Source organism: Mesocricetus auratus, unplaced genomic scaffold, assembly GCF_017639785.1.
Source record: "Mesocricetus auratus isolate SY011 unplaced genomic scaffold, BCM_Maur_2.0 Super-Scaffold_100021, whole genome shotgun sequence".
NCBI classification, from domain to species: domain Eukaryota; kingdom Metazoa; phylum Chordata; class Mammalia; order Rodentia; family Cricetidae; genus Mesocricetus; species Mesocricetus auratus.
The window spans coordinates 28,376,854-28,398,180 of NW_024429202.1; the positions used below are offsets into that span (position 1 = coordinate 28,376,854).

At 53.3% G+C, this 21,327-nt stretch overlaps 1 protein-coding gene across 1 annotated transcript in view; it reads left to right on the forward strand.

The window, feature by feature from the left end:
* The first annotated feature begins 239 nt into the window (after positions 1-239).
* Positions 240-21,327, forward strand: part of Hs6st1 (heparan sulfate 6-O-sulfotransferase 1) — a 40,442-nt gene continuing 19,354 nt past the window's right edge. Inside the window, exon 1 of the mRNA XM_040729257.1 lies at positions 240-953. Within this exon, the coding sequence (XP_040585191.1) occupies positions 427-953 (527 nt within the window). The 5' untranslated portion in view covers positions 240-426. The remainder of the gene's footprint in view (positions 954-21,327) is intronic.

The window sequence follows — 21,327 nt, forward strand, 5'->3', positions numbered from 1 at the left end:
CCTCCAGCCCCTCCCCCCCAGGGCGCTCCAAAGGCGGAGCGGAGGATCGGAGCGGGCGGCGACAGCAAGAGGCGCCGCGAGGGCGGGCCGGGGGCGGGCCGGGGCGGGGCCGCGACGGACTGCGGAGACGCGGCGGCGCACGGGGCGGTGCAGAGCGTTCTCGGCGCTGAGCTTTGCGGGCGGGTGCGGGCGCGAGCGGCTGTGGGGCGCTGTGGCGGGGGCCGGGCTGTACGCTAGCCAAGCCGGGGACCGGGGCGGGGAGCAACCACGGCGCCGCGGAGGCCCAGGGCCCGCGACGCTGCTCACAGCCTGGGCGCCGAGTAGCCGGGCCGGGCCGGAGTGCGGGCGGCGGCGGCGGCGGTGGCGGAGCAGCTGCGCCCCCCGCCCTCCCAGGCCCGGCGCCCGGGCCGCCGGCGATGGTGACACATGCGGCGGCGGCGCGCCGGCGGCAGGACCATGGTTGAGCGCGCCAGCAAGTTCGTGCTGGTGGTGGCGGGCTCGGCGTGCTTCATGCTCATCCTGTACCAGTACGCGGGCCCGGGGCTGAGCCTGGGCGCGCCCGGTGGCCGTGCGCCACCCGACGACCTGGATCTCTTCCCCACGCCGGACCCACATTACGAGAAAAAGTACTACTTCCCGGTGCGCGAGCTGGAGCGCTCGCTGCGCTTCGACATGAAGGGCGACGATGTGATCGTCTTCCTGCACATCCAGAAGACCGGCGGCACCACCTTCGGCCGCCACCTTGTGCAGAACGTGCGCCTCGAGGTGCCCTGCGACTGTCGGCCCGGCCAGAAGAAGTGCACCTGCTATCGGCCCAACCGCCGCGAGACGTGGCTCTTCTCTCGCTTCTCCACGGGCTGGAGCTGCGGGCTGCATGCTGACTGGACCGAACTCACCAACTGTGTGCCCGGTGTGCTAGATCGCCGCGACCCAGCAGGTCTGCGTTCGCCCAGGTGAGCGCCCGCTGCGGGCGAGTGTGATGGCGCGGGGAGGGGGGGGTACCCTAAACCCCGGTCCAGATCTGCCCTCTCTGCTCTCCTGGGGCCCCTTCTGATCTGCAGGCTCATCTGTCCCTGCAGCTGCCACTCGTGACCTCTGATCCCTCTCTTCACCCTCTCCTCTGTGCCTTTCCTCATCATTGGCCGGGCTGCGCAGTGCCCAGACTTCCTCCTGGGTCACCGCCCGCTGCCCTCTGTCCACCCCACCTGCGGCGTACTGCTGGCTTAACCTAAAAGATAAACCTCCGGGACTAAAGGTCCAGCCTTGGATCTAGAGGCAGAAAAACAGGTGTGCTCGTGTGTGTATGTGTGTGTGTGTGTGTAGTCCATACGCGTCTAGGACCGAAAGTGGAGCAGGAGGAATGAAGTCCCGCTTCCCCTGCACCTGTGGTGTCTTCAGGCCCTCCGGTGCCTGCCAGCCTGGGGAGGAGCTGCCAGGAAAGGGGTGGGCTCTGGCTGCCGGTGTGTGCAGGTAGAACAAAGGCCTGTGTGACCCGGGTTGAAGGCGGGGAGAAGGAGGCACTACCTGGCCACCCCACGCACAAAAGTGGAACAAAAGCCTCTGGCTGAGGACTGCCTTCCCTAGACATCTCTCTACCATCCAGGTTGCGGATAGCTGAGGCAGTTGGGGCGACTTGTGCAGCTGAGGACCTTGCAGCGGGGCCCTTCAGTCCTGTCCTTGTCTGAGGGATGGGGTAGGGGCCAGTGGGGGTTTGGGGCAGCCCCGCAGGAAGCACTTTGTAAAGTTGAGATTGTAGTCCTGTTCCTGTTGGTGTCCGCTGGTCCTCCCGGGGTCATCACCCCACCGCATCCCACCCCTGGAGGGGCCAGGAATTAGGGCTTCTTGCCTGCTTTGTTTCTCTTCAATATTCACTGTGGGACTGAATTTACAGATGAGCTAGGAAGTGGGCGTGGGCAAGTCTTGACTGATGTTGCTATTTTCTTTGGTGCTCTTTGGGGCAGGAAAGTGCTGGCTTTCTGGTGGGGTTGGGGACCTTGCAGGGGCCAGCCAGCCTGGAGCTGTTTATGGTCCATAGTTCTGCTTGCCTTACGGTCCCAAGTCTTATTTCCCGAACTGTCAGAATATTAGGACATTAGAGTTGGGCAGTAGATTTACTTCCTATCCATACACACTGCCCCCACCCCCAGCAGTGCCCGGTTTCAAAGCAGGTGTTCCAGGATCATAACCTGGACCCAGAGGCTCCTTTCCCAGACCTTTGAAACTGCTTTCTGTCCAGCTAGCTCTGCCGTGTACGTGCATGTGTTCCAGCTACAGGACCCATCCCATGGTTCTGCCATGCTGTGCTAGATGGAGCTGGGTCTGGCCACAGCAGCTGTCCACTTGTGAACCAGTCAAGGCTGTGGGTGCCCAGGGCTGGGCGCTGACAGGCCCACCAGGCTCAGGATGGTCCTCTCTGTCTGCAGGATGAGGGTGTTGAGACTGGGGGCATCCTGTTTATAGGAGGTCCAGGCAAACTGTGCGTGCTGCTACCCATCACGGACGACGCTGGCCACAGATTGTTACCCAGGGTACTCTTCTTGCAGTCCTATCCGTGGTCACCGGGGTGAAAGACCCCTGTGCCCCTTGGCTAGAGTTGTCCCAGCACAGAGGCTCAGGTGGCCTCACAGCTGTGAATGAGGGGCATGGGGGAGGTGGCTGGCACCAGATGCTCTGCACAGGCCTGGACGGCCAAGGATGAAAACGCTGTGTGGACCGCTAACCCCCCCCCAGCCAAGAAGTTGCTGACTCAGCAACAGTGGATCGGGTGTGGGAGGGGCCTCTAGGGCCCTTGGTTGGAAGCCTCTAACTGTGCCACCCAGTAAGTGACACTGGGTTCCTCTATGTCACTGTCTTCTATCTCACCTCATTTGTTTCTTTTCTAGGCACTAGGTATAGAGTTCACCCCCTATCACCCACCCCTCACCCCCCACCCTGCCACCCAAACTAACTCAGGAGACTTACACACTGACCTCCTGGCTGCACCTGAGTTCCCCCCTGTCTCAAGCAGGACTTGTACCCCCATCTGTCCAGGGACCCTGATGCTGTCTACCGCTGTCAGGGTAGGGACGGAGCCCTTGATGGCAGGGTGGCTAGTGTTGAGTGGCACTCACTGTCGCCCTTGAAGGCTGTTTCCCCTCAGACTCCTTGAGAACTGCGTGGGGTAGGTCTTCCTCTTCTCTCTGCCCTCAGGGTTATGGTAGACCCTGGACAAATGACTGCCCGGCAGCTCCCCATGGGACATCTGCCTGTGGCTGCTCTGAGCTGGGCACACATTGGGTGGCTAATGGGGTTAGGCAGGTCTCCCACTCATTCCTAGGTTTGTAACTTACAGCCTCTCTGGTACTTCCTGCTCTGGTGGGGGAACAGGTGTGTGGGCAAGGCGGTGGAGGTTTCTGTGGCCTCTGTGCTACAGATGTTTCACATCTGCTAGCATAAGCTCGTTCACTCACAGAACCAGCCTAGAGAGACATGAGGGTGGCTGGCTGGCCTCGGGCAGATGGAGCTGCCAGGGGACGGTTGTTACCAGGGACCGCCCGCACCTGGGCCAGCTCTAGTCTGAGGATGTGTCTACCGGAGTCAGAGAATCCTTTCCGATGAACACAGCATGCCTCTGGGGGCCAGGGAAGCCTACAGTTGGTAGCTCTTGGCTCCATTTATAACTTCATTAGTGGCTAGGGCTGAGGATGGCAGGTTCGGATGCCATTCTGGGGTGGAACCAACCGGTCTGAGTCCTCCAGGGTCCATTGTAATGAGAGACCTTGAGTCTTCCTCTCACGCGCCCCCTTCTGTTGTAGCGCTGCTGCTTTTCAGTGGCTGTGCAGGAAGAGATGCAGGGCTGAAAAGGGAAGCCCATACCCCCCTCCATGGTTTTGTTTATGTTGAAAGCCCCAGTGTCCTGAAAAGCTCAGACCGTGGCAGCTGTGGTCAGGCCCTCTGTGGGCCCGTTCTTAGCTGCCACATGTGGAGAGTTGAAGGTTTCCCTTGCTTTGTTTGTGTAAAGAATGAGTGCCGAGTGGACACCCCTGTGTGCAAATATTTCGCATAGCTTTGGTTTCCTTTGGAAGTTCCGTCAGCGTAGAATATCTGAACGCTCTGTGACTCCACAGAGTATCCGTGTCGGTTCACTCTTGGGGACACTCATGCTTCATGCAGTCTAGCCTGTGCCAACTGCCACCTCACCAGGATCACAATTGTGGTTTTCAAGTTTTCTTGGGCTAGGAATGTAGCTCAGTTGGTGGAGTGCTGGCCTAACATGCAGGAGACCCTGGGTTCTAGCTGGTACCACACTGAACCAAACATGGAGGTGTACGCTTCTACCTCCAGCACTCCAGGGCGCGGGAGCAGGGGCATCAGAAGGTCACCGTCATCCTTGGCTTTATAGTGAGTCCCAGCTTGCACTATATGAGACCAGGTCTCAAAAACAACAACAAAGTCTTTCTTTCTTTCTTTCTTCCTTTCTTTCTTTCTTCCTTTCTTTCTTTCTTCCTTTCTTTCTTTCTTTCTTTCTTTCTTCCTTCCTTCCTTTCTTCCTTCCTTTCTTTCTTTCTTTCTTTCTTTCTTTCTTCCTCCCTCCCTCCCTTTCTTTCTTTTTCATTTGAAAGCTAAGCCACTCTTATTTTTAAAGAAAACCTATTGTTACGTGTGTGTGTGTGTGTGTGTGTGTGTGTGTGTGTGTGTGTGTGTGTGTGTGTGTGTGTGTGTGTGTACCTGCATCGGAGGTCAGAGAACAACTTGTGGAAATGAGTTCTCTCCCTCCACCACATGGTGTCTAGGGGATCAGGTTTTATGACTGGCATCTTTTATCTATTGAAGCATCTATCTTACTGGTCCCCCAAAGTGTTTGTTTGCTTGTTTGGGTTTTTTGTTTGAGCAAAAGGTAATTTTTTGTTTTGTTTGTGGCTTTGGAGGTTGTCCTGGAACTCGCTCTGTAGACCAGGCTGGCCTCCAACTCACAGAGATCCACCTGCCTCTGCCTCCCGAGTGCTGGGATTAAATGCGTGCACCACCAGCACCCAGCTGAGCAAAAGGTACATATATATATAATAATATATATATATATATATATATATATTAGTACAAATGCAAAGCCCTGCCCTAATGCCATTATTCAGATGGCATGGCCTTGTAAGGAACAGGACATGGCTGTGTCCTGTCACCCCAGTTTCCTGCCCACCTGCTTCCGAGATGTCTACAGCAGGGATCAGAAGACAGTCTGGGAGCTGGTGGGGTAGCACTTGTCCCTGAGCTGTTGGTGGTGATCTCAATTTGCCTGTGCCTTGCTGGGAGTTCTGTTTCGGATGTGATGATTTTGAGGCTCTGAGCCTTTAGGAGGGGAGCCTAGATGAGTTGGTTATTTGAGGAGACCTTCCCAGGGGAGGGAGATCCATCCCACTTAGTTCCTGAAAGACCGAATCTGAGCCTTTCCATGGTTGCTCTGTGGCTTCCTCTCCAACCATGTGATCTCTCCTGCACACTGTCCCATCCTGATGTCATCTTGGCACCACGAGGCCCTCACTGAATCTGAGCTGCTGCTGGCATCCTGTCCCCGAACCTCTAAGAACCAAGTTAGTCAGCTTTGCTTTGGCAAGCGTGGAGCCTTGGGGATTTCATTACAATGGGAAAACGATGAGATAGTCCTCCATACCCCATAAAGCAGGTGTATGAAGACTGCCTGTTTGAACTCTCCAGAGTGTCTGAGCCTAGAAGGCCCGGGGCAGCATTGGGATATCTGTCCATCTGGAGCCCAGTGCCTCAACCAGCCTCTGTCTCCTGCCCCAGGGGGATGATCGTCTCCAGGTAAGAAAGGCTCCAGGTAAGAAACGCAGCCATAGATTCAGGCCGTCCAGGCTTTCCAAAAATGTACAATTTTACATGAAACCTGAGTCATCAGGCTTACTAGAAGCCTTCACCCATAGCTGCAGGGCAGGAATCAAGCCATGTTCTCTTGGCTCTGAAAAGGAATGCTGGCAAGATCTGCTGACTGACCGTCTGTAGCAGTGCAGGGCAGCTTCGAGTAGCCTCCCCTGCATGGCTGGAGTTCTCCAGCGGTTCCCCAGCCACCTATCCTGGGAAGGGCGGGCAGGGTAAGAGGCAGTGAGTGCTGTGGGTCACGGCCAACCTGTCCCTGCCTGCCTGGCACTCTCCACACTGAGTAAGAGAGCCGGAAAAGGTGGCCGTCCACCTGTCCTCTCTTGTCCCCCATGCAAAGGTCTTGAGAGATGTTTCCAGGGCAGACATGAAAACACAGAGAGAGTAGGAAGGGGCCGGCACCAGGGGGTTTGAAAGAGTAAAGACAAGAGGCCATGCTTTAGCACCGGAGAGTGCAGGCATCAGGCCAGGCTCCAAGCTACAGCCCTCAACAGTCCCACCCAGGCTCTCCCCACCCTCTGAATAAATGGTAGCAGTGGGGGCAGGTACCTCTGCCCTTTTCCAGGACCCATCAGTAAAGTAATGTGATGATATTACTAAGCGTCCGTCATTTTGTAAGACTTTTTTTTTGTCTTTTGGGGAACTCGGTTGCCTTTTTCTCTCCCTACTGAGACTTTGTTATTCTGCTTTTGTTTTGAAGGGAGAGTGTGTTAGACTGGTGAGGGGGAGGGGAGGGGAGTAAGCTCAAGATACTAGGCCAGGCAGGGATGTGCTTAGGGCCGGTGGGAAGTCATGTGGGCAGCATCCTACCAGGCGGGAAACCCTCTCCCTTGTGCGGGCTTTTGCAGGACAGAGAGAAGTATAACTGGTTCCAGAGGGCGGTTTCCACTGGTTCAGTCATGTTGCTCAAAGCTGGCCACAGACTAAGTACACTGAGATAGCCCACGTGTCCCATCTGCCTTAGAATTCAGGCCTGTCATCTGCGTCTGCTGGCCGTTGGACTTCTGGTTTTGTTTGTCCCTGAATAAAGTGCCCCTTCCTGCTGTGGTATTGTTCCAAGTCCCCAGGGTCTGTCAGTTTGCAGAAATGGCATGTACATTTCCATACACAGGAGAGAGCTAAGAGCCAGCCGTTCCTGACCTCTGACCCAGAAAAAAGACTCTCCAGCTTCCAGATAGTTTCCACCAAAGACAATACACCCTGCCTCAGCCTCGGTGGGAAGCTGGGGCCTGGCAAACCCAGCCGGAATGAGCCTTCGTCCCTCACCACCGGCCCTTCTGAGGGCAGGCCCACACACAATGTGGGCACCAGGAGCTTGGCTGATCCTCACCCCTCAAACAGTCTTCTCCTGTTTTCAGTCCACACTCCTATTCATCCCATAAAACTTGTCACGTAGGGGAGGCAGCGTCTCCACCCTCTGTGGCTGACTGCGCTCTGCCTGAGTGAAGTAGAGTCCAGGCAGCCGGACCATTTGGAGGCTTCACCCATACTCCCAGTTTCCCCAGTTATTCATTCGTGGATTCACTGAGCCACGGATTTTGGCCTGCGCACAGCCTGTCACAGGAAACAACACCCAAGCTTCAGGAATGTTCAGATTCTCTCTGAGAACAGGGCTTGGGCACCAGGGGAGGGACGTACAGTAACCTGCCTGTACCTTTGCCTGCTCATGTCCTGGGGCACGTGTTAAATGGAGCTCCAGATTGGACCCTCCAGGCATTGGGAGCCTCTGAGCCAGCCTCTGCTGCCTTGTGGCCAGAGCCAGTGTGACGCTGGGACTCAGTAGACACATCGTCATCTTTATTGTCGGGCCACCATTGGGTTCTAGAGAAGGACAGGTGACCTCATGGTATATCCAGCTCCAGATTGTACCCACATCTTGTGGGAGCCATAGCCATTCGTGGCCACTTGAGTTCCATAGTCCGCCAGCCGGGAGGGCCCAGCTCCCCATCTGGAGAACAGGTTGTCTGTGGTACGCAGTGGGCCCTGCTGAGCAGGGCCTTGCATATATGCTTCAGAGAGAGGCCACTCTCCACAGCTCAGCGTCTGCTCAGCTTTGAAGGCCCTGAGCTGTGCGACTGCCTCTGTTTGTTTACATGGAGACTGTTAAAAGGCCCAGGAGCAGGGACATGAGAACAAACCAGTAGTTGTCTGGAAAGACAGTCGATGCGCAGATTAGCCTGGAGAATTGATGGTTTACTGAACTGTAAAGCACAGAGGTCAGTAGCCAAAGTCAGCTGTCCCTCCGGTCAGGGGCAGGAGCAGGCTCCTTGCCTCTCATGGCAGACCCATGCCTCAGCCTCCGTGGGTCAGGCTACTCCTGCAAAAGCCCTCTGCTCGTCAGCCAGGCCACTGCTTAGAAACTGTGCTTGCTCCAGCTGTGGTGGCGAACGCCGCCGGTAGGATTTGCATCTGGAGTCAGAACAGTCTGGGGTCCAGTTTGGGCTGTTCCCTGCCTGGACCACTCAGAACCTCATTTTCTGTCTTCACTTATTCCCTTGTGGAATGATGAGAGTCTAGAACCCAAGAGGGCTCAAGGGATTAGCTCCACTTGCTGCAGTGGGCCAGGTGAGGACAGGAGGTACTATGGCTGCCCAACAGCAGGAAAGCCAGCTAGGGACATAGAGGAGAGCAGGAGCCTGGAGAGGCAGGCATCTCCAGGACCATTCTGAGGTGATAGCAGAGTAAGTGAGGGACCCAGACTTGAAGCTGGTCCAACCAGGTACAATCCCAACTTTGCCTTTCACAGGCTTTATAACATCTGTGCCCAATTTTTCCTTCTGTAAGTGGTCACCTTGGCTGTGCCTGCCACAGGGTTAGAGACCAGGACCTGCACATACAGTTCCTCCGTGGGCCTGTGTGTTTCTTGGAGAGATTATAATGAGTCTTGCCACTTGTGGGGACAGAAAAAAGGGACCTCCAGAGCCGGCTCCCAACCTTACTCTGTGACCTGGTGGGATCTGAGACCAGCAGCTATAATCCTCCATGCATGGTTTATTATTCAGGGTTGAGGATTGAGCTCAGGCCTCTGGGTGCTAGGCAAGTACTATGTCAGCTGAACTACATCCCCAGCCCAAATGTGGGCCCAGGGCATGTTGAACTTGATACCGGCATCCATGGACTGACTCCCCTGTACTTCTGAGCCACTTAGACCTACAGGAACTGGAGGGCAGGGGCAGGAGGGTGAACCTGCCACTGGGCATGCTAGTTAGAATGTGGCATTAGATTGAGCCCAGGCCCTAATCACCCCACAGGAGTGTGCAGGGGTGAAGTGGGGGGTTTGGGCGCATGATCACTTCAGCCCCCATTGTAGGCCCAGGGTGGAGTCTCTCCACATCTGCCCCTCTGGATTTCATCATTCTCCTATCTTCCTTTTTACTACTTAGCAGTTAGCATCTCCCTTAAACCAAATACTAAGCTGTTTCAATGTTGCAAACTTTCTAGGCCCTGTATCCAACTGTACTTGGCCTGCAGCCACTGTCTCTGCTCAGCCTGACTCTGAGGTGTAGCCTTGCTGGTCCATGACATGCATATATAATTCATCCACCTCCCAATTCAGCCCCTTGGCTGTCTAGACACAGCTCCCGTTTTCCCGGCTTTGTTCTGCGAGCAGCCTGAAGGGAGCTTCATTTCATGTCACCTGCCACCGTCCAGGTTATTAAAACTGCACCTGTTTGCGGTCCTATACACCCTGTCTAGTGAGGTCCAGCCTCAGCCCAGAACGGCCCTGCAGATTTAAGCATGCAGTTTATCTGCTGTGAAGTAAGCACTGGTGACCTTGGTGCTCATCTACCTGTGGCCAAGTCATCTCCTGTGTGTTGACTGCTGAGGCTTTCTCTGCCTGCCGTTAACCTGTTTGTGCATTTGGCCTTGGTTTTCCTCTGTGGTGTTGTTTATCCTCTCCCTGTTGGCCGGTAGGGTCCTCTGTGTGTCTTAGGGTCAAGTTCCATAGGTCATCTGTAGCGGTCTTACTGATGTCACTCCAGCATGCTCGTCCACCTTTAATGTGGCTCTAGGCTTGTGGCTTACATGGTCACTGCAGTAGCTGGAGTCAGGCCAGCTCATGCACCCCCTGAGACCACATGTGCACACAAGGGAGTGGGGTGGGGAAGTGCTGACCTCTGAATCCCTCTGAGACCTTGCTGATAGAGGCAGTCTCTACCCTAAGTCTAGATAGCCAAGGGAGTGGACAGTCTTGTTACTGTCCTCCCAACAGTGTAGATCCCCCAAGGCTGCCTTCAGACAAACTCAGTAGGGCCCGGGTACACAAGCTGAGCCCAGGAAGGCAGGTGTTGCAGGCCCCATTTATCAAAGTCTTTGTGAGTGTGCGACTGAGTTGGAAGAAAGGTCTGTATAGCTCAAAGCAGAGCCTGGAGGCTGCTTCTTGGAAAGCACCCAGGCTCCATCTCTGTGCGTTACAAAGTGGGCCTAAAAGGTCCATCTTTGTTACTCACAGCCTGGCGTTGGACACTGCTTGTCTGCATCTGGTCCCTAACCCCTCTCCCCTCCCCATCCACAGTCAGCACCATCTGCTGCAGCCTGCACCCAGGGCTATACCCTGCACCTTGCGGTTTGTGGACAAGCTCCTAGCTCCACCCTCACAGGGGAGGAGCTTAACATAGATGCCCCCACATACTCAGCCCCAGCCCCAGAATGGGGCAAGAGAACCTGGTAAAGTGGCCCCCCTGAGTATCTTTCTAACTGAGAATTAGAACACTCCAGGGCTCACAGAGCCCAGGGGACAAATGTAGATGGTTGCTTCCAGCTCATGGGCAGCTAAGGCAAGCATCTCCCCCCTCCAAGTCGGCACTAAAACTCCCATGTAAATATTTACCTCTCTGGAGCTTTGGTGTCCTTGGGAAATAAAGACTGGAGACACTGAGTTTTGGTGTTTGTGTCACCATGGTGAGAAATGAGATGAGTGTCCTTTCAAACGGGGAAATTGGAGGTGCAGAGTACAGTATGAGCCTTCCTGAATCCTAGACCTCAGAGAAAGTGTTGTCACAAGCACTACTGGAAGAGAGGCCTGGGGGAAGGCACCAAAGAGTGACACTGTAGGGGAGCCAAAGCAGATAGGTTTTGCCAGGACAGATGGTAACTCTCCCCACTACAGCAATGCCAGGCTTTCTTTATTCGGTCCTCATTGTTAGAGGCCCCATTCTGTGGATAGTACAGATGGTAACTCTCCCCACTACAGCAATACCAGGCTTTCTTTATTTAGTCCTCATTATTAGAGGCTCCATTCTGTGGTGTTTTTACTTATGCGTATGACATGTATGAGTGTATGCTGGTATGTGTGAGTGGCTTTGGAGACCAGAGGAAGGCATTGGATCCCCTGGATCTGCAGTTACAGGTGGTTGTGAACTGCCCTATGTGTTGGGTGCCAAGAATCAAACCCAGGCCCTCTACAAGAGCAGCAAAAGCTCTTAAACTGCTGAGCCATCTCTAGCCTCTAATTTAATTTTTAATCTAATTGTGTGCCGAATGTGAAGGTTCCAGGAATCCAACTCAGGTGATCAGGGCTGGTGGAAAGTGTTTACCTGCTGAGTCACCTTGGTAGCCTGAGTCTAGAGCTTTCTGATGGAAAGAGAGACCCTGCCCAGGCAGGGGTGAGGAGAGAATGGGCCACAGGGAGGGTGGGTTGCAGCTCGTCTTTGTGAACAAAGACTTGGTGGCCATGCCCTACTCAGCCTGGAGGGACTCAGGCTTCTCTGCCACCTCTGACCCTGTGACAGGTGGCGGGTGTGGGTTGTTTTGCTCATTCAAGTCCAGGCAAGGCTGTTTGGCAGCCCACCTCCTGAACTCTGAGGAGGTTCACCGACTCCCCCATCATGGCTGTTTATAGCCATCAGGAAGTTGAGTCCTGTAAGGACAGGTTTGTGCCTTTGCTTTCCTGGAAGCTGGGCTGGCAACGTGCCCAGCAGAAAATGCAGCTTCTATAGGGGACCAGCCGGTTTTAGTCACATGGGTAGAAGGCAGGATTGGGACCAGTGGGGCCATCTGAAGAACTTCTCATATCCCCAGCTCTCAGGGAGCTGGCTTGGAAAGGGACCCAGGTGGACTCCAGCCCATGAAATAGCAGGAGGCCACCAGCCTTGGAGGATCCAGAGCACACCCCAGCCAGCCTGGGATTGTTGTATTAGTAGGTGTGTGTGTGTGGTGTGTGTGTGTGTGTGTGTGTGTGTGTGTGTGTGTGTGTGTGTGTTATGAAGGGGATTTATTAGGCTGTCTGGGCAGTTGACATCAGACACTGTGCATACTGAAGAGGCCAAGAACCCAGTAGCCCACTTGCTCCTGAGTCTAAGAGGCAGATGCCTCTGAAGGCCTAGAAGATTCCTAGAGCATTTGGGTCTTCAGTCTGTGCTGGAACCAAAGCAGGCTGGGTGTTGGCACCAGGGAAGAACGGCAGCCCCACCGGGACACAAGTCCCTTGGGATTAACGAACCCTTGGCCAAGGAGGCAGAAAACAAGCAGCCGCTTTCCCTCCACCTCTCTACATCCGAGCCGTCACTGGGGGCTGATGGGATCGTCTTCTCCCCCAGTTCCTGGCAATGCCTCCATAGACCTACCCAGAGGTGTGTCTCTTAGTTGATTCCAGATGCAATCAAGCTGACCATCAAGACAGCCGTCTCAGGAAGGAAGAGTCTGCATGTGGGTGTGTGCATTAGGTCAACCTCAGATGCTGTTCCTTGGCTTCTGTCAGCCTAATCTGGTTTTTAATTGATGAAGTCTCTCACTGGCCTGTAGCTCCTTAAGCAGGCTAGGCTGGCCGGTCAGTGAGCCTCAGGGGTCTGCCTGTCTCGGCCTCCCCAGCGCTGGGATTACAAGTGTGTAAATACAAGCCACCAAACCTGGCTTTAAAAAGTGTCTGTCTGTCTGTCTGTCTGTCTCCATGTCTCCTCATTGATTCCAGGTGCGATCACGTTGACAATCAAGATAGCCATCAGGGGTGTCTGTCTTGTGGCTCAGCCTGCACCGTGGGCCAGGCCCCCACTTGCCTTGAGGGTTTCTCTTTGCTCACAGATGTCCAGAAGACAGGAGGGCTGCGGCCTTCCTCCCGCACAGCAGCATCCTCCCCGCATGCCACACTTTTTTATCTGTGAGTGAGCACCATGTGATCTCCAGTTGGCACAGGCTCCCAGACAAAAAACTGTGCTTGGGGGATTTGAACCTGAGCTGGCTGTTTAACTGAGCAGGCCCCTCCAGGCCCTATCACCCACCCTCATCCTCTGTATCCTCTCCTAGCCTCAACCCTGCTACCGCTAGTCACTGTGTCCCCTGACTCATTCCCCCGTGTCTTTTGCTCGTCAGGATGGGACGGTGTGTGGTCCTGACTTTAGCGCTGGTTCCCAGTGTTCAGCAGACAGGTGGAAAGAGTGAACTGTGAGTGACCCTGTCCTTGTGATACCTCGTGGGAACTTTGCCAGGTCAATAGGAGGGGCTACCACAGAGCCATGGAGTTATGCTCTGCAGGCCGTGTGCTTGATTGTAATAAAGGAAGCCAGTGGCCATTCCTTGAGGAGACAGATGCTGAGCCGTTCCAGTGTGGGGTCCTCTAACTGAGCTGGACATCAGTGTGCAGCTGCTGTGTTCATCCGGGACATTTGTATCCCAGCTGCGGGCAGGAAAACCACTCAGAGTTGAGGGACTTCCCAACAGTCGTCAGAAGATGGGCTAGCCCGGGGGTCTTTCCCGAGCCCTCTGTTTCCAAGGCCACCCCTGAGGGACACTACACCTGTGCAGTTTGTGGTAGGTGCTTATTTTTTCACTTACTCCTCATACAATAAATCACCTGTGCTTGGGACAGCAGTGAGCTCTGCCCTGAAGGCCTCATGGTCCTCTTTTTCCCTTCAGTCATGTACAAGAGGAGATAAGCTGTTAGAAGGTTGGGAAAGTTTTAGGACGATGGGCGTGGCCAGCAGTGTCCCCAGAGGGTGGCTGGACTAAGGCTCCAGAGGAACAGAACCGGTAGGATGTAGGGAGGAAGGGAGGGTGATAAAAGTGGAGTTATAGGAATTAGCTCACATGATCATGGAGGCTGCATTATTTCAGGACATGTCCTCTGCAAGCTGAAGATCCAGGGAAACCATAACCCAGTCCAAGTCCAGCCTGGCAGATCCTAATAACTGATAATGCCCAAGGGCAGGAGGAGGGTATCTCCCAGGTACCAAAGAGCACATACCCCTCCTTGGCTGTTCTGTGGTGCCTGTCCACCCTCGGAGAGGGAGCCCTACTTAGTTCCCCAATTCTAATGCCAGGCATTCTTTTCCAGTCCTCTGGGAGTCCTTAGTGCAAGCAGGAGACACCTAAAGTTAGTCATACCCTTTAACACATACCGGAGGCCAGATGCAATGTCAAGCACCCAATCAAAATGGCCATTATTTCCAGGTACCTACTTGGTGTCCCTAAAGGATGATCTGGGCATTGCAGAACAATTGGAAGTTGATCTGATGGTTAACCAGAGACACATATGCACCCAACTAGGCTGACCGAATTATCCCAGCTGTAGAGGCTCAAGCATCCAGGTCCCAAGAGGAGAGAGGTGGATAGCCATAGAAAGAACAGCTCAAAGGGTCGAGCCCGACAAGACAGTGTTTGGAGGAAGAGGCTGGGACCCTGGTGTCCCCTGCAAGCCACACTTGCCCCTCCAGGCTGCTTGCTGCTACTTAGATACCACCCTCAACTTTTGGCTGCTTTTGCTATGGATGCTGCCACTCACAGAACAGGGTTACACACCCCAAGCTGTAGCAACACAGATGTTCCCCAGACTTCCCTGGGCTGTGCTGATGGGATTAAGTGCTGTCACGTGTCAGGAGGTTAGTTCCCTTGGCCCTCTGCCGCTAAAGAAGCACACAGAGAACAGTGACTCCCTATGAGTGGTCCGTGGGCATAGGAGTCGATGAGTTGGTTGAAGGAAGAAGCTGGGGTGGAAGTCTCGTGTGTATTGTGGAGAGCCTCTGCAGTGCTCCTCTTGAACCAGAGAGAGACTTAGACTCCTAGGGAGCTGCCACAGAAAAGTCGGGTGGGTGCAGGCATTCTCAACTGAAGGCTCGGTGAGGAAGTAAGTCTGCTTGTATATTTTCCTAGCCTTGACGGAACAGACCTACCCCTGCCTCGCCCAGCAGCACCCTCAGTTCCTGGTCAAGGTCAACCTTTGTGACCTTGGGTCCTGCAGCTCAGCAACTAGCCATTGAGTGGCAGGACCCAGGAGCAAGTGTCTTTTTTTTTTTTTTTTTTTTTTGCCATGCATAAGAGGTCCTTGAGGGAAGAGCACTAACAGAACACAGGTCTAGCCAGAGTCCCAGTGCTCAGCGTCTGCACCCACGTCTGCTTCTTTTGCAGTGTGGCCTGTCTTTAAAGCACAAAGCACTGGCTGTGTGTGTGTGTGTGTGTGTGTGTGTGTGTGTGTGTGTGTGTGTGTGTGTGTCTGTGTTGTGTGTCTGTGTCTGTGTGTCTCTGTGTGTCTCTGTGTGTCTTTGTGTGTCTGGACCATAGCAGCTGAGCCACAGGTCTTCCCTACACGTGCCCCAATGCAAGAGTCTGGAGTCTGTGAGGCTCCTGAGACAAAGCAGAGGCTGACAGGACGGGGTGCTGCTCTCAGCACACACCAGCACCCTCATCCCTGTGCGCGCGCCAACCCATGCATGCGCCCTCATCAGCTCATGCTTTGCAGCCAGCAGTGACTCAAACATTCCAGATCGAGAATCCCATTTCTCCTTACAAGTGCTTGGCACCCCAGCATTTCCTCCTGCTTGGAATTCCTACCCGCCAGTGCCCGCTAAGAGCTGAGCAATTTTCCACTTGGTGGCTGGGCGGTTTCTGCAGCCTGGCCCTTCAGAAGCCCTCTGAATGACTAGGATGTGGGAGGATGTGTTTCAAGGGTGACCTCTGACTGCAGAGGTAGACTGAAGCCTCAGCCCAGGGTCAGGTTCCCTGACCATGCAGAAGACTGTTGCTGGACCGTTTCCGTATCTAAAAGCTTGGCCAGATGCTGTGAGCTAAGGGCTCTCTTTCTTCCCTCGTGCCCTCCTGGGAGAGGAGGCACATCTAGGAAGATGACAAAGCTTAGGTGAAACACGTGTGCTGTGCTTCCCCACTTGTCCTCCTCGGTGTTGCTGTGACCCTCCCTGGAGAGGGACGAGGACCAGCAACTGGAACAGACTAAAGAAGGCGCCGAGCCTCTGTCCTGGCAGCCCAGAGGACAGGCCCGTGGTCCCACCTCTGACTCCTACTGTTGGGATGATTGGAAGGCAGCTCTCAGCACAGGGACTGGGGCGTGGGCATGAGGAAGAGGGTGCAGTTGACAGTGTCAGAGTGCCTTTTACCTGTGCCAGCCTGCCCCTTCTTTCCAGGAGCTCTTTACCCTGCACAGTCATTCCCAATGGGACCCTGGGTGGAGAGTCCCAGGGAGCCGCTGCCCTTCTTCCTCGTTGGGGAGTGGCCCCCAGCAGCAAACTAATGGGGTATGCAGATGTGTATAGGTGGGCATCCTGTGCAGCCTCTGCTTGGTCCCAGGAGTCCCCCACCTCACCTATGTTAGACAACAGACGGGGAGCTCGCATAGACTGGGTAGGTCCCATGTGTTCTTGGTCACTGAGGTTCCCTGGGATAGCAGTTCCTGGAGAAGGAGACCTCCTTTCCTGTTCTACCCAGAGTGCTCTCAGAGACAAATGTGGCTGTAGCCACTTCACTTTGGGAATGCCTGGTTTTGACTCGTTTGCACAGCATACAATTGTGTCAACCATTTTGGCATGTTGTGTCTTTGTACACACACCTTCTCACACAGTCTATCTCCAGAGCATCGTCTCCTTCCAGAACTGGGACCCCACCTTCTTCAAACCCCAACTCTCAGGTCTCTAGCAACAATTTGTCTCAAGCAACCAGCCCACTCTGGTACCTTATATAAGTGGGACTGTATGTATTTTGGTGACTGACTTAGCATAATGTCTTTTAGGGTTTATTTATAAGATGTTCAGAAATCCCTTTTTAAAATTCTTGCATTTGTGTTTGTGCGTGTTCTCACATGTTTGAATGTACAGGTGTGCATGCACACTGTAATCCAGAGAGTGACAACAGGATTTCTCACTGTCATCTGCCCAGCTTTCTATGTGGTTGCTGAGGATCTGAACTCATCTTCATGCTTGTGAGGCAAGCACTGTATATTCACTGAGTCATCTCTCTGGCCCAAAATTCCTTTTTTAAGACTGAATACTACTCCACTGTGTGTATAAGCTTCGTCTTCCTGTTTGTTCATCCATTAGTGTTATGTGGTGGCTTTCCTTTCTTGGGGATGACGCTGTCTCCTCAAGCCTCTGCCTTCAGTTCTTTGTTGGTATATATCCAGATGGAGAATGCTGGATCATGTGGTAAATCTGTTTCTACGAAGGAAGGTCTTCATCATATTCCCAATAAGAATGTACAGGATTCCAATTTCTCCTCCTACTTGCCGGTTCTTATTTTCTGCGAGGCTTTGTTTTGTGATAATGTCTCCGCTTCCCCAGGCTGGAGTACAATAGCTATTCATAGCCTAATCCCACTATTGTTACTCACTGCAGGCGAGCAAAGCACACTGACTGCAGCCACAGACTCTGGGCTCCAGCAGCCCTCCGCCTTGGCCTCCAAAGTAGCTGGGACTGTGGCTGTGCACCATCATACTTGATGCATATGAAGTGACACCTAATCGTTGATTATACATCTATGATTTCATGTGTGTGTGTGCAAGTGCGAAGTCAGCGTCTCCTTCCATCCTCGCCACTGTTCTGTTTATTTGTTAAGTTTTGTTGTTGTTGTTGTTGTTTGTGTATCCCTGGCTAGCCTGGAACCTGCTATGGAGGCCAGGCTACCTCCAGCTCACAGAGCTAGTACTGGGATTAAAGTGGTGGGCCACCAGGTCCCAGCCTCCACCTTGTTTTTAGAGACAGGACTTCTCACTGAACCTGGAGTTCCTATTTGAAAGGTCTGTCTTAACCAGCAAGCCCCAGAAATCCTCCTATTGCTACACCCTGCCACTCCCAGTGCTGGGGTTACAGGCATGTGCCACCATGCCCTACTTTTCGTGTAGGTGCCAGAGATTGGAATTCAGTCGTTACCATTGGGCCATCTCCCTGCCTCCTCATTATGGTTTAGATTTGCAGTCTTCGTATATTCAGTGGTAGTGAGCATCTTTTGTGTGCTTCTTAGCCATTTGGTATCTTTGGGGAAAAAATGTCTATTCAACATTTTTATCCGTTTTTCAATGGACCATTGGTGTTAAGTCATGAGTTTTTTATAGAGCCGGGCAGTGGAGGTGGTGTCGGCGGAAGTGGCAGTGCCCGCCTTTAATCCTAGCACTCAGGAGGCAGAGGAGGGGATCTCTGTGAGTTCAAGGCTTTGAGGCCAGCCTGGTCCACAGAGCAAATGCCAAGATAGGCTCCAAAGCTTCACAGAGAAACCGTGTCTTGAAAAACAAACAAAACAAACAAAAAAGTTCTTTATAGATTATGAATATCTAGATATCTATTACCAAATACAACATTTGCAAATATTTCTCTTATTCTGTGGATTGTCTTTTCACTCTGTCGATGACTTTAACAGAAGTTTTTAACTGCAGTGAAGCCCAGTTTGTCTCCTTTGTCTTTCTAAGAAATCATCATCCAGTCCAACCTCAAAGTTTCTCTGCAGAGTTCATGTACTTTTTAACCCTACGCTTTCTTGACTGATCCGTTCAGCATTGGTTTTGATTCGTGAAGGAAGACAAGCAACCCAAGGCTCTAGATACAGAGCGAGCCCTTGTCTCGCCTGTAGGGACGGCCCACAAGGTGGGGTGATGGGTTTCAGATCCATTCTGTAGGATATGTCTGTCTAGTTCTCCCATCCCTTTCCCTGTAGAATGGTCTGGACATCTTTGTCAAACTGTGGGGGGAGGGGCGGCTATGAGTATGTATCTATGCAAGTACTCATTTCAAGGACTCCTTGTTTTGTTTTGTTTCTTTCTGTCTGTCTTTGTATCAGTACCAAACCTGTTAGTATTCAGGCATCTGTACTGGCCTGTCCTTGAGATTCTGACAGGATACGCCCTCAGCTGCAGCCACTAAGAGCACCACCTGTGCACAGTCACTATGTTCCCTTTTAGAAGGGCCTTGCCCACCTCCCATCCTTCCTCCCTCTCCTCTCTCCCTCTCCCTCCCTCCCTCCCTCCCTCCCTCCCTCCCTCTCTCTCTCTCTCTCTCTCTCCTTCCCTCCCTTTCTCCTTTCTCCTCCCTCCCCCTTCTCCCACCCCTCCCCCCTCTCCCTCCCCCACCCATTTCCCCCTCTCTTCTCTCTCCTGCTGCTCCTGTCCTAAGAGGCTGGTCTCCCCCTCCCTCCCTCCCCTTTCCCCTTTTTATAATCCTTTTCCCTAATAAAAACCCCTCTGCTTGAACCCTGTAGCATGGAATCTTTCTCTTGCCTGCTTCTTCTCTTAATTCCACTGGTGGAAAATAAGACCACTACCACAATTTAAAGCCAAATTAGTAGCAATTTTTAATTAAAAACTGGGCAGGTAAATGGGCTCTGGCCAGGTCCATACCCTGATTCTGGGAAATGGCCCCAATAAAGTTTTGAGATGGCTGAAGTATTTCCCATCAGGTCCAATCAGGGGCAAGCGTATTTCCTGCCCGTGAACCTCCTGCCCACATATGATCAAGCACATCGGTGCAGATGGGTCAAACAAACTTATTTAGGAGGGTGAAAACGTGTGGTTTGTTATCTCCCCATAAACAACAGCCTCCGTTATTTTAGGAACTATGTATCCTTGGGCAGGGGGCTTGCAGATCTGAGGCATTTTTTATTTCGTAGATCTCTAAGGCATCATAATTAAAACTTAAATTGTAACTTTGGCTCTGCTGTCTGCAGATATGGAGTTCTGGCGTTCCTGATTAGGTCTTCTGACCCATCAACTTGGGTGTCTTTACATCTGTCCGTTTTCATTTGTTTCATTTATGTAGCACCGTTTTCAGTATGCAAATCTTTCGCCTCCTTGCTTAAGTTTACCCTTAATGCTGCTGAAGATGCAGCTCTTTTGTTGAGTTCCTTTTCAGATTGTTTATTGCTACTACAGTCAACTGATTCTTAAATGTGTATCCTACAACATTGCCAAGTAAATTAGCTGTGGTTTTCTCTTCCCCTCCCTTTGTTTGGGGCCTCATACATACACACTTGATACTCTCTCTGCAAACATAAGCTATTTGACTTTTCCTGTTTGGATGTCTTTTATTTCTTTTCTTGCCTATTTCTAGGGTCTCTATTTCTAGGATTATGTTGACTAGATGGGGCAAGTGGGTGTTTTTGTTTATTACTGATGCCCCTGAGTCCTTTTCCAGCAGCTTCTCCTCTCCCTAACTGGTTGCTAACAGTTGCAGAGGCCAGTACTCAGGTACATAGATGTTTTAACATACTGGTGGCCCGAGCCCACCATATCTTCCTCGCATTGCTTATTGGTCTCCTGCACACAGACAGGCCACCTCTGTTCTCAACCTCAGAGACCTTGATCAAGGAGCCCTGTGGGGGGTGGACAAGGGCTGGAGAGGCCCCTGAGTCCTGGGCTGCTGGCCTGGACACCACCCAGGGTCCCTGACCCAGCCCACAGCTGAGCTCCAGGGCAGTCAGGAGTTGGTGCAGAGCCCCGTTTGCACACTCACAGCAGGCACTCCCTGCGGTTGGGTGGGGGGACCTTCACTAGCCAGGGGGACCCTACAGCCCTGCAGGGGTGATGGCCACAGCACTTATCCAAGCCTTTACAGTTGTTGTTGTCTTGCTCTTTGTGAGAAAATTGTGTGTGTGCATGCCCACCCACCAGCCTGCGTCTGTATCGGCTAGTCAGTTCTTGCTTCCTTCAGAGCCTCAGGCCTGGGATGGTCACCGAGCGGAAGGGTATCTCAGGGAAGGGAATTTGACACCTCCTAAACTGCAGCCCTGCCTTCTACTCCTGAGCTCCCTCTGCACCCAGACCCACCCTGCTTCACAGGCCCTGGATGTGCATACCCAGAGGCTGTGATCTTAGGAGGCGTGCCCAGTCCCCCAGGGCAGCGCTCTCAGCACCTGGAGACCCTTCCGGGGAAGTTTCTGGCCTCCAGATCTTTCCCTGCTGCTCTGACCATCCAGGGCTTCCCTTCCCCTCACCCAGTGCTTGCTGAACACAGTGCGGTCTCTGCCAGTCATTTACTCTGTTTGGGGAGTGGCTTTGGGATTGTTGGCCAGTGGGCTTCTGTGCCAAGCCTCACCTCAGAGGCTTAACTGAGGCCTTATTCTGCCCAGGCCCCGTGGGGCCAGACTAGTGGAGAAACAAAGCAGGAGAGAAAACAGCACCGCCCTGCCTGGCATGCTCAGGGCCCTCAAGTAGGCCATGGCTAAGAGCAGCACTCCCTCATACGGAGACAGGTGTAGGGTGGGTCACGGGCATGTGTGGCCTGTGCTGGTGTCAAAATAGCATGCCGAGGTATGCTG